General features: G+C 35.3%; 1 protein-coding gene across 1 annotated transcript in view; it reads right to left on the bottom strand.

Annotated features, from left to right (window-relative positions):
• The window catches only part of PTPRQ (protein tyrosine phosphatase receptor type Q), a 118861-nt gene that overhangs the window by 85965 nt on the left and 19140 nt on the right, over positions 1–13756 (bottom strand). Inside the window, exons 12-19 of the mRNA XM_040554070.1 lie at positions 12902–13151; positions 9400–9528; positions 8486–8632; positions 7096–7268; positions 4842–5052; positions 2932–3084; positions 2644–2823; positions 1766–1873 (exon numbers count right to left, since the gene is read on the bottom strand). Of these exons, the coding sequence (XP_040410004.1) occupies positions 1766–1873; positions 2644–2823; positions 2932–3084; positions 4842–5052; positions 7096–7268; positions 8486–8632; positions 9400–9528; positions 12902–13151 (1351 nt within the window). The remainder of the gene's footprint in view (positions 1–1765; positions 1874–2643; positions 2824–2931; positions 3085–4841; positions 5053–7095; positions 7269–8485; positions 8633–9399; positions 9529–12901; positions 13152–13756) is intronic.

Here is a 13756-nt window from a genome sequence, read left to right as displayed (position 1 = left end):
CTTCACCCCTGAAATAACCTCACCATAAAATAACAACAAGTAAGAACTTAGGATTATACTTTAAGTTTGTGTACAAATACATGTACACAGGCATTTCAGAATTTATCTTGAAAGGTTTTGGTGTAAGGGTCTCACAAACCAATTTAATTCCTGGTTTCTGAGCCTGTGAATGAAAAACATTAACTGTAATAGATCACTACTCTCTGGATGACAGGACTGCCCACATGGATAACTCCCATGTGAAGAAGCTTAAATTGAAAATGCATTTCAGTTGAAAATTATCTGGCATGGTAAAAATATTTAAACACCACAGCATATTATCTTCAATTCTAATATGTTATCTAAGGTAGATGTAATGACTCTCTTATTTGGAGGTATCTCTCTCTTTTCAGGAGTCAAACAAGTTGTAATTGCTAGGTTGGCTAAAGTTAAGAGACATGAATCTCAACACAAATTACCTCAGGAAAACTAAAGAAAACAAAGAACAAGACAAGAGTAATTACACAGAGCTTTATAAAAAGGTAAGAACTATCAGTGATTCTCTCTCTATGACTTCCCATAGATTTGCATGTACCTCTTACCAATGGATGAACTGTTGTCCTGATACTCAACTTTGAACAACTTTCTGTTATGTTCAGAGGCAGGGAATTGTAAACTTAAAAATTATTTCTGAGAAAAAAAAGATACATAGGTAGGCAATTTTCTGTTCTTGTGGTATGCCTTCCTTCTGCAAAAACTAACAGTGTAGAAGGATGCAACCTTTAAAAAAATTTAGGAGCACTTTAAGCTTCACTGCTTAATTTGATATTTTGGTTGGCTGGTTACTCAAATCATCTAGACCTCATAAACCTCTACAATTTTTAATCCTGCAATCCTTTGCTCTCTTTTATTCCCACTTAATTATTCCTCCTGTATGTAGCATATTTGGCAGCTGTGAGAGATAAATAACAATTCGACAATTATCTCCTTTATTACTTTGATAAAAACTGGAAATAACTCTTATAACTCCAGTTGAAACCAGTGAAAATAAAAACCTGTTATAAATGAGGAAAGATTAAGCATTAAATTCATATCGCTGCTCTATAAATCAAATTACCATGTTCTCTTTGCAAAGGCCAATGGCAACTTCAGGTACTGCACTTTCACGTGTGGATAATGTCTTGCAAACAAGGAAGCCTCAGAAATCTTTATAAGGTAGTATTATAGCCTACATTAAAACTATTGACCATTCTTGAGAGAACTAAAGCCCCAAACCTGTCTAAAAATAACTGTGTATAATACCATAAAAAGCTCACTTTACCAGGAGCTCTGCTTATAGACATCAATATGGCTTCTGAATTGTTGAAAGCTGCTGTTTCCAGATGCTTCAAAAAACAACCTAATTTCCATATGATAACCAAAGCGGGGGGAAGAAGGAAGGGGATTTTGGAGTCCCAAAGACAATTGATTATAGTTTAGATGGGGTCTAGGGACACACTGTTTTCAGTGAAGCAACCTCAGCTCTGCAGCTTTCTTACCTCACCTCTTGGCCTATCAGAGTTGAAATTAGTGGACTGCTGGTCATGCTGCAGCTTTTATCATTATTTCTAGCACTTACCTAAAAATAAGCTGAACAAACTCACTGACTGATAGAAGAATAACAATTTTGAGAAACATTAGTTTTATTTATATGCTTTCTACCCCTCCTTATTTATGTGTCCAGACTTATGAAGAAGTGCAAACTTCAATACAGAAATCAAATCATCATTGGAAACAATGTATTTACCATCTTCAGGAGTTCTCACAAAAACATCATTCTCTTCAGACAAAGCACTTTCTCCAACCATGGTAGAGGCTGCAACTCTCATTTTATAATTTGTGTATTTTTTTAAACCTAAAAAAAAAACATGTAAAAACCAAATTATTGCTGATGATCCTCCTTGAACATCTCATAGCTTATTTATAAAACTATTAAAATGGATGCTGTTCTAAGACTTTTTGATATACATTTGCCATCTAAAAGATAGAATACGTATAATACCATTTATCTGGGGAGAGTCAAATAAGCACTTAGTCAAATCAACAGATTTTGAAATAAGTCAACTAGCTTCAACCCTGTAAATAGCTTTAATTTAGTTGTGAAAACAAGGGATGTATACATGTACATACAAATACACATTTTTATTCTATATGCATTACATTGGTTAGCACAAATAAATGCCCGAAACCCCATTAAAAATACATTTTCTTCAATTAGTATCAGAATTTTCACTTTAAAAGAAAAAAATATATTATTAACAGCATACAAATACTGTGGGGGAAAAAAAATCGAGTCTGAAAAAGAATTATCAATTTAGAAACATTTTCCTGTGTGGAAAGAAGACGCTGAGAAAAAAATAATGAGAAATCTATTTCACAAATTACTACTTGCTAACTTACTTGCCTTATGTAGCCCTCTCCTCCATTCTCAAATTCCCTGTACACCTCTCTACAGAAGACAAGTCTGACAGTAGTGTCCCAGCTTTGCCTTCACATGCAGATGTGTCGTGTGTGGCTGGGGGAGATTTGGTCTATCTACCTTACAAATGGCTACATTACATAAAGTTGGAACAAATGGTTTTGCATAATATATTTGCAATTATTTTTTATCAAATGGCACTGTACCTGTCATAATTAAGCTGTTGTTTGAAGTTGTTGTGTGGAATGCTCTTTTTGTATCCAGCTCCATTGCATAAACAGTATAATGAATAATTTTCCCATTGGGATTTGCTGGAGGGTCCCAACACAGCAAAACAGAGGAGGAGCTAAGATTCTTATATGATATATTTTGCACTGAACTTGGAACTTCAACAAAAACACAAAAATATAACAGTAAGCAAAATAACTTAAAATAGAATAAAATTTCAATGAAAGAAGTTACGTATGTTAACCTAGTTCTAAGTTACACATTACCTTGCTCGTGTGTCCTGACAGTGAGAACAGATGGTGGCCCTTCTCCAATAGCAGTGAAAGCAGACACACTGATTGTGTAGTCTGTGAAAGGTACAAGGCCCTTTATAACATACGACAGCTCTTCAGCCAAAATGTTAATGTCATACTGATTATCTGCGATCAAATGGAGAGAAATAGTTACTTACTTGAAAACCTTTTTTTTTTTGCTTTTGCATTCTAAACTCAGTTTGATGCGATAACCTTGAACTATTTTACTGCAAAAAGAATCAACTTTCATGGCAATTAAAAAAAATATAAAGAAAATATACAGCATCTCATAATCAAGGAGTGGTTATTGTAGGTCCATTTTCATGTGTGCAATCCTCTCTGCTTTTCAGAGGTCTTCTATGAAGTATGAAATTCAGACAGTAGGAAGAATAGATAGATTTGCCTATCTGAAAGAACAAATGGGAGTGAACTAAAAACTTGACGTGTACACTGAGCGCTATCTCAAAAAAAAAAAAAAAAAGAAATCTTCTAGGAACTAGGAAAAGGCATTCTTCGTATACTTCCTAGGAACACTGGAACATACTTTTGAACACTGGCTCCTAGGTTGTTAGTATTTTTGGTTTTGTTTTGTTTTTTAAGTTAGGAAAGACAAATTCTCTCCTCCTTACCCTCTCAACTGTGCTGTAACAGCTATACTTAAAATGGCTCCCATCGCATATCCCTTCACTCTGGTATTTTTAGCAGAAGAGTCAGGATCAGCAAAATGAAGAAATTATGCTTATGTACACAAAGAGTTTTCAGTGCATCTGTGATAAAGTTCAAAGTTGGCAGCAATCCAACTGTGCTAGTCAAAATCCTCCAGTGCAAGGAGCCACTACGCCACTGCAACGTGACAAAGTATGGGTACTTCACATATCTGAGCATCAGGTTAAAAGTTTTGCAAGATCAGTATTAAAATGGAGGCATCTAAAAATCAGCAAGCACTGTTGAAAACTTGGCTGTCAACAACTTTACTATAACTACTATAATACTTGTGTGCTAGATTACAACAGATGCTGTCTGAAATCAATTTTTCAGCAATATAGATATTTTAGCAACTGACTAGCTCAAACTGAATGAGGTGGTAAAAAGAACGCTCACATTTTAAGCACTGTACACTTTCTCTGTATGACAGAGGAGATTCTTTAGGATTAACATAGTAAAGAAAAATTCCACTGTAGTTTACATTAATGGATATAATTCAGGTCTTTGACGGTGGTATATACGGAGAAATTCAGTGATTTTAAAAGTGCATTCAGAATATAAAAAATTGACTGTCTACTGTTCAAAACTCTCATTGTAAAAAATGGTAGTAGTATTTTAAGCCCCTGCTTGTCAGCTAGGTCCTGCTTAATGATTTGTAAATATCCATACTTAGAAAAGAAACACTGTTCCATTGATAATACAGAACAAGTGTACACGCTAATGACATCACCATGTCATGGGGTCATCTCCACCTGTTTGTCACCCATATAGCAAAGTTGTAACTTTTTGACCTATTTACCTTCACTGACATTTGAAAACCTATTAGTCAAAAGGCTTAGAGAAATCAAGGTCTCTGAAGGGCTTGGAGATATGTTAATCCCTGACAATCACACCTGCTTTGGCAACTGTAATAACTGATTGTCTATGCAGCTTGGCTGATGGCTTTTGGGTGCTCCTTTCACTAGGAAGAAGGTCAGCTGGGTGACAAGGGGCTAGTTCCTGCCTGTGTGGCCTTCCCATTTGCTTCAGAAAGTTATTCAGTAGTAAAAAAATCTGACTCCAGCAAATGACCCATTCATAATTTGCTTGAACCATGTGCTAAAGATCATATCTGGGACAGGGATGGGGGGTCCTTTAGAGAAAAGGAGCAGGTAGAAAAATATATTAAAATACCTTACCCAAAGCAGAATGTAATTCCGCAGCACCATTTATAGCAGGCAAATTATCACCAGATACACTTGTAAATATTACTGGGGAAGCTGTCTGAATACTGGAAAACATTTCAGCTGAACCTTCGTATAATTCATTGGCTGTTTCCACTGAATTTGAAATGGGAGAAGGCTTGATGTTTTCATTTATCATGTATGGTTCCAAAGTATTGATCAAATACTAAAAATTAGAAAGATATAAGTAAATCACAAATCTTGTCAACATTATATTATTTAATTCATGTTATATATAGTATATAAATTGTGTATTTGTCAACTTGGCAATAATATTTATACACTATACTGTAATTAACTTTGCAAAACAATATTTCTCATGAAAAAGCTCAGTTGCTAGTAGCTTAACATTTCTGTTCATTTTAAAAATTAAAAAAAAACACCAAATGCATTTCTTAATTTCTTAATATTTCTTAATTTATGGGTTTACATTGCAGTAAAACTCCAATGCTCCCATGTTTTAGAGCAAGGCCTTTAAATTTAATGTTATTATCCTTAGAGATACACTGAAAAGACATATTTGAGTTTGGGAGACTCCATTTCTACTACACATGTTCCAAAACAGGGTTGAAAGTATAGACAAGAAGAAGGTTTCAAACGCTCCTGAAGAAAAAGAATAACAGGTTGATTAGGTTGATCAGAGGGAAAAATATTCCTGTGTAGCCTTTGGGTGAGGGAGAGATGAGAAGGAGAGAAGGAGAAAAATAGAAGGCAATGAAATAAAAAGGTGAGGGAAAATAAGGGGGTAAATATGTGAAAAGAGAGAATGAAAGGGAGGCAAAGTCAGTAGGACAGCGTGGGCAAAAGACAAAGTTGGAAAGGGATGGGTGTAGATATAAAGGGAGTAACAACTAATATGAGAGGAACAAAGAAAGCTGAAAAGACAGTGGCTAGAACATAGGTACAAAATGGTGTGTAAGCACTAATCATTATGCCCCTTCAGAATCTGGGACCTAATCCAGGACTACAGTGTCTCTAAATTGTTCTGCTGTCATCTGTGAACGCTCCCCACTTGCACATATGGCCAACTTCACTGCCAGAAAGAGATGCTTTTACAGTGATGTAATTAATACACATTAGCCCCCTCCCTACAGACCGCAGGTGGAAAGAAGGCAAAGCAGCTTTTTTAACCACTAAAACTAGATGGGATTGACCACAGGCAGACATACAGCAATAATCTCACCTAAGTACCAACAGGTAAAACCTACATGCACCTCATTTTCACATACATTTTATAGGAAAATAGTAACCTACATGGAAATATCATTTGCCTCTGAGACTTTTCCATTTGAGATAACAGCCTTTCATAGCTAAACATTGTTGAGTGCTATTATCAGTGTGTTTCCAACAGCTGAAATCCTGTAGATGCTCTAAAGTGCGGTCAATGGAGTTCCAAATGAGGTAATGTTTGTTATGATTTGTTTTTTTCTTTAATTAGAAAATTATATTCAATAAACTGTGATAAAGCTCCTGTGATTCTAAACTAAGAACTCAAAAATAAGGAAATCCCAGCATTAAAGCATGTCTGTGCAGACAATTTTCATCTTTTCTGTGTCTGTATAATTAAAGATTGTATCACAGTAGAGTCATATACTTTCACTTTCCAAGGACCCCAGCCTGGTTTAATGAATGGATCCTTATCCTCATTTTTTTTCCCCCTACTCCTTAATGTTTGGCTCCAGGGCTCTATTTAATGTATACCATTCAACTTGAAAGCAAACTCCTTCACTTTCACTGAGCTCTGCATTAAAAACAGATTATGTGTTAGATCTGTGCTTGAGTGGCTATATATTGATCTAGGCACCTACATCCATAATCCTACTGCTAGATCTGCTAAGAACTATTATGCTGCAAAGAATTAAAGGGCTAGAAGGGAAAATAAGATTGACGGCTATTGTGCCCTGCCTTCAGTAGCCAAGAAATTCTGCATAATTTCTCCAGAAATTATTTGATTTTCATATAGTACAAATAGCAGTATTGATAAAACAAACAAACAAACAAACAACACACACACACAAAAAAAAAGCCAGAGGAAGAGGTGGCATGGAGAAGGTGAAATTTAAATGCATTGACAATTCATCTGTGGTGGCAAACTCCACATTCTGTGTGGAATAAGAATAAGTCAGAGGACCAAATTTAATCTAGCAAGGAAATCTGTATCAAAACAAACAAACAAAAACAACCAACCAAACAAAAAAACACTAAATACCATATTTTTTCCATTGACAATAGTGTTTTCCAGAGTCACCTCTGTTTCTTGCACATGCACTTTAACTCTGTACTGGGTAATGATTCCATTTGGTTGTTGTGGCTTCCTCCAAGCAATTTTTATATACGTGGCTTCCACTTCCACTAGATGCAAATCTGATACAGCACCTGGGACTAAATATTCAAGAGGAAAACTGATTTAATTAAACATCTCTGATTAGTACAAGCTTTCTCAGCACTGTAAGCAAAGTACAATAGGGATTTCATAAAATTTTATGTCCTTATCTTCTGAGTTGCTCCTGTACAGGTAGAATGTTACTTCACTTGTTTGTTTTGGCAAACAAGTTACATTTCTAAAAATATGCACACTTTTTTCCACAAGGTTTGCATATTTGAGGTTAATTTAGACATTAGACAATCCATGTCACTCAAAACAAAACAAAATATTTGGCTTCTGACAGTGAGTTTAGACGGAAGATAAGCATTTCTGTACTGAGCTGGGTCATCTCAGGAAAGTGACTCTGAGACCTGACTAAAGCAGATACTTCAGGAACAAATGCATCAAATAAGGACAGGTGTTACTCCTGCTGTTACACCTTAATAGCAAGCTTTGCAGCAAGCACTGATTAAGAGGTTTTCTAAATTTGTGCTTTGTAACATAAACATAAATGTTGAAGTCACTGATATATCACATAGCGATTCTCAAATTTCTGGTTGAATCCTCAGCTGCAGAGCAGTATTTCTGTACAATCTCACATATATATAAGACAAAACGGCGTTTGTACTGAGCAAAGGACTGTCTCCTGATGAGTGAACTATTGGGAGCCAAAACTCTAAAGTCATAGTGCAGATGGCTCTGGGGCAGAACTAACCACTTGGTTGTCCCAGGACAGGATCTCAGTGTTACATCTGCCTCAGAGGTACACTGTACGAAGGTGGCTACCTTTGAAACTGGTATGAGACCCTGGATTTAGAGAAAATTACTCAAACAAGATGTTTAGGGTTGAAGAAAGCAGCTGTGGTGGCTTCCCGTAGTTATTTCCCTACCACTTGCTGCCATCTAACGACTACAAGGGTGACCTGCAATTTAATTACCAAATCTAAAAAGCACTACTTCCATTCAGGTAGAAAATACCTTTCTTTTACAATCTCTGAGGGCTTCTGACGGCAAGAAAATTTAGTGCCAGTGTATGAACTCAAAAAAAAAAAAAGTAAAAATAAATCTACATAATCAATTTTCAGCTATTTCTCTCATTAGCTTGTTTGCCATCTCTTTCAAGACTCATATAACATGCTCATTCCTTCTGTTGCAAGGTACCTAAATAGCTTTAAAGGACAAACTGATATCAGATATCATTTACAGTCTATTTACTTCATTTCTTTAAACTTACCATCTGCAGGAGTGAAAACCGTAAGGTTAGTCTTTGGTCCCACGCCAGCACTTGTCTCTGCACCAACATGCACATTGTATGTTGTAAATGGCACAAGGTTACGGAATACAAACTTATGATCTTTTGTGCTGTTATCCAGAATATGTCCTGGAATGAAAAATGAAGAGAATCTAGCTCAAAAATAAAAACAATCCACCATTTGCTTATACTGAATATAGCTACTGTCCAGGATGATGAAAAATGAAGTTTGTTTCTGAAAAAGGAAATTTGACATCAACCTCATTGGAAATAAGACTGAATGCCTAAAGAAAAAAAAAATCAAGGAGGTATAGGTTTTAAGAGGAGTTTTTGTCATTGTTGTTGTTGTTTTGTTTATAAATTAATTCAACTCGCTTTTCCTGTATGATCCCATAAAAGCATTAGTATACAGCTCATTGACTTCTTTAACTATATGCAGTTATGTAAGATCTTTAACTATGTCTGAGTTACAAAAAAATATAAAAACACCAAAACAGACTCATATACTCGATTGTATAATACTCAAGGATGAAAATCCTCCAGAAATATTTAAGAGAAAGAGGAAAGAGTAAACGTAAGATAGAGAATGATTTGAACATATAAGCCTCCTAATTCAGCTGTGAGCTTAGCCTGTCATTTCTCTGAAAGAGTGAGGAAGGCTGATTTTCTCCACTCTTAAGAATATCTAATGTGAGTTTAATTGTGTATCTACCCTTTTAAGGGAGAAGCCTGCCCATTATAAGTTATCTAAGAATTACTAATGATTCTAATAGTGAAAAGCATAGATAGCAATGCTTTCAAATATTCATTCTTGACTGGTAGTGACACTAAGAGTGCCAGTGTAAGGAAATAATCACAAAAATAAAAATGAAACAAAAATATCAATTCAGACTTACCAGATGGCCCATGCAGCTCAACTCTGTAACCAAATTTTCCTGTTACTATGGTTGGTGGGTCCCACGTCACTGAGAAAGACTTTGCTGTAATGTTGCTCTTGGCAAAATTTTGTGGTGGACCTTCTGGAACTTAAACAATATTGGAAAAAGTCTTTGAACATAAAATAATTTCTATTAGGATTTCCAAGAACCACGTACCAGACAATTCATTTTAAGCATAAACAATAAATGTGCTGAAGGACAGTTAAATTAAAAGCACAGCTCATTAAAATGACTAATTTTTGTTTCATTTCTTTTTTAAGGTTATGCTTTCGAAAGGTATCAAGAGAGCTGGTAGTATGCAAATAATCCTTAGAAGATAAAGGGATTCTATCACGTTTAACATGGACTTTATCATGAAACAGATTACATTCAGAAGATGCTCAAATAGTATTGTGATGCTCAGCACTGGAGAGATCACAATGGCAAGCTTTTCTTCCATGAACATTTTTTATCCCCATTTCGAGTACATCACATAGATTTTTGACAGCACTAATGATATACCTTATTATACAAAAATGCAAACCCAGTAATGATTAAGACTGCAAAAACATTGCGCATTATATTTTCATGGAATTATTCACACAAATTACATGAATCATAAACTCAAGTGATTATGGAATTCAATCCCTGTCCTTTCTAAAGCATACCATCCTTTCTAAAGCATACCTTCACAAGTTAAAGAGAGATTATTACTGAGATGGAAAACCAAATCCAAAGACAACTAAAGGAGGTGCAATTCTTTTTATCCATATAGAGTTAAAATAAACCTGATTTTCAAAAATGCTGCATACCCAAGTAAACTTATTGAAACTGCTTGATACAAATTACTATGAAAATCAGGTCTTCATATGCCATATATGAGATTTAAGCCAATGTGAACATACAAACTGATCCTTCAAAAAATATTCACACAATACTCTTACAAAGTTCTCTGTTTTTTGTAAAAACTACCGTACATCACAGAAGTTTCCTAAAATATTGACTACATTATAGATGGCCCATCCATTTTGATTTTTCTGTGAAGATGGAAAAGTTCCTTAGCTGGAAAAGATAATAAAATATATAATGATATTCTAAGGATAACTAAACCAAGAAATAGCAAGACTTTTTTCTTCAAGGATGTTATCAAAATAAGAACATCTGCAAATGAAAGTAATGAAAAATCTTGTTATTCCTAAAAGATAGGCTATACATTTGCCAGCAGAGATTACTTAATCTAGAGTTACATAAACTGCATTAGCTACATTTGTTTATTACTCTGAAGGATCATTTTAAGAGTTGACCATTTTTTCAAGTTCTAAACATTTTTCTCTTTGTAGAAATATCCTCCCCTTGACAGCCATCCCAGCAAAGGAAATATTTGCATGCTGGGTTTTCAGAGAACATGCTGTAATGTAATTCATATTTAAAAGAAGAGTAACTTCTTTTAAGCATTTTAAAATGCATTATTATAAAATCAAAGCCAGAAAGGTACCATCTTTGTCAAGAACATAGGAGAGCTTCAGCATGGCTCAGAAAATTGTGGTTGGAAGGGACAAAAACAATTTTCAGCATTTTAAAAGAAAACTTCACTGAGCTACACTATACTATACAGTAGGGATATATCTTGATATGTCTTGTGTGGCCAGATGGGTATGACAAAAAAATCCATGTCATTTTCTTGTATGAGCAAAGTGCTATTTGAAACAAATGCACTCTCCATCCCACCACCTGCTATCACAAACCATGACCCATCGGTTCCTCTCCCTTGAGCCTCACCTCAGACAATCCAGTGGTGTACTGAGATGCAGGGTTTTGGCCATAGGAGAAACTGGCAGCTTGGGGTGCTAGCTGGTGTGACACTAAAGAGATTCTCATAAGCATTTGGAAAAGGGAAGTGGATTTCAGTAACTGCAGAGAGACTGGACGATGGCGTTTGATACTGGAGGAGGTGGTGGGCTGCTACAATAATTGCAAAACAACATTCCTAAAATCATAGTTTTACTATATAGGCTATATAGATCAATATCCATTCCAACATATAAAGACATCTTTCACACCAAAACAAAGGAAAGTTAAGACTGTAAAAATCATGAGGCAAAACATCTACTATTTCATGATGCCTTCCTAACAAATCACCAGCCGATACTATAATCAGCCTCAGAAAAGTGTCCTTAGCATGCAGGCATGCAGAACTCACAGGGAAGGACTTTAACAAGCACCTGAATGTTCATGAGGTAAAGACCCAATACAAGTGGATCCAGAAACTTGCGTGCTTCTAAGAGGAAGGACTTACTAAGCTGGTGGCGGGGGTGCTGGTTGGTCTGTGCACACCACCACCCACATAGACCAGTAACCAACTCCCCTTTTCCCAGACCATGCATTAATGGATGAACTCTGGTTGTAAGAATAAGTACTGATAAGGACTAAAGATCTCTTTGGTTGACATCTTTCTGTGTATTTCTGTGTAATTGGCAGAACCAAGCCCTACAGCATAACCTTTCCAGCATTGCCCAACATTTTGTTATTACCAGTGCACCTATCTTAGGATGTTAATAGGATGAAAAATGAACTGGACAGCAGCCCTGCAAATCTTAGAAAAGAAACAATCCAAAGCTTCATTACCCCCAGACAGAACTGTAAACAAAGGATATTTTAATTCTAGCAAAGCCATTCAAATGAACAGTGATAGAAGAGAATTACATTTATTTTCATCTGAACAGTGCTATGAATTTTGGATGTATGAAAGAGTAACAGTAATATCAAACTGAATCAGGCAAAAGCAGGATGTACTAGTAAAAAGAAAGCCAGAACAGCATTCTTCCAGAAACATACATTTTTGGTATGGCTGTATTAATAGTGTTGCCCACTACCTAAATAATTATAAAACTTCTGCTCCTGGATGATCTTCACTTTCAATTCTAAGTATTGTGAATATTCCAAAAAACAACTTTCCTAGTGGTTAGAGATTTCTTCAGGACTGAACAACTTTCTGCAACAGATCCAGATTGAGGAGCCATGGGAAAGGAGTTTTCTCTATACTGCTTGTTTTTCCACAAAACCAAAAAAGCTTTAATTTCATTGCTATGTATACAACACATATGCTTTTTGAATATTATACCTGATACCTGTTCCCTTAATTTTTAATTCTCCTTCCATTGTACCATTAATAACTGCAGTTCCTGAATTATCCTCAGTTTTCATAAAATTAAGGAGGAAAAAACAATATCTATCCTAGGCATATTTGATTTAACTTTTCACAGTAACTGAACTCCCACCCACTGGATAGTGCTAAATACATTATGTGCACTTTCAGTTGATTTCATCAACTTAAAAATTAGGTAACCACATACATCTAAGTGTGTGATACAGATAAAGAAAGATTCAGACTGAAGTATATTGTAACATAACTTCAAGCTGATATTTTGCATGTTTTCCTACAAATCTGAGAACTTCATTTCATTTTGAAAGCAATATATACCTGATTCTGGTGTCCGGACAATTGCACTGTCAATGTAACCTGCTTCAGTGGTAACTGCAGAGACTTCAAAAAGATAGGTGGTATATGGCCTCAGGTTAGTTATAACAAAACTGATCGGTTCATTCCAAACAGAGCTCATTTGACTAGATGCCTCTGTACTTGATGCAACTGTAGTCCTTGAAGGAATTGTGGACTTGCCAAAAGTAGTTGAAGGAGTAGTAGTACTCCACAAAAATGATTCACTGTTATCCTAATAAGACAAAATATGAAATATGATAAACAGAAGTTATACAATTGTTAATAAATATAGATCAAGAAAGGCAGACGCCCTTTGAAACTGGTTCTTATTTTTATACTTCAATACCCAAATTAGTTTATCATTTCATTAGGTGATATTGCTAGTACATCTTGTTAGTGACAATATTATAGTTTCTGCCCTTATTCCAAAAGATTTCAAACATTATTGAACAGAAGCAACTCTTTAGGCTCCATTTAATTATTCACAGATTCAAGTTTTAGCATTCAGACTCCATCTCTCCAAAAAAAAGTCTGCCTAGTGAGGTCTTTCTACGTATATATACGTTTCTATGTATATATATATCATATATGTGGTTTGTGTATACATATATATATAGTGTGTATATATCTCTCTATATATACACTACTTATATGTAACAGATAAGACCAGACAGGGGTTTCCTGATCCATACTGTCAGGAGACAGCTCTGAAAAATTGATAGACATTACAATAATCAATGTTTATGATTTAGTAGGTGGTAGTCTCTCTTTCAGTTCTAAATAAAATCAGCATAATCTTGTGAGCTTTCACAATGCTTAAAATGATCTTGAAAATAA

This window comes from Cygnus olor, chromosome 1 (assembly GCF_009769625.2).
Source record: "Cygnus olor isolate bCygOlo1 chromosome 1, bCygOlo1.pri.v2, whole genome shotgun sequence".
Taxonomy (NCBI): domain Eukaryota; kingdom Metazoa; phylum Chordata; class Aves; order Anseriformes; family Anatidae; genus Cygnus; species Cygnus olor.
This window is presented reverse-complemented; position numbering and strand designations above follow the sequence as displayed.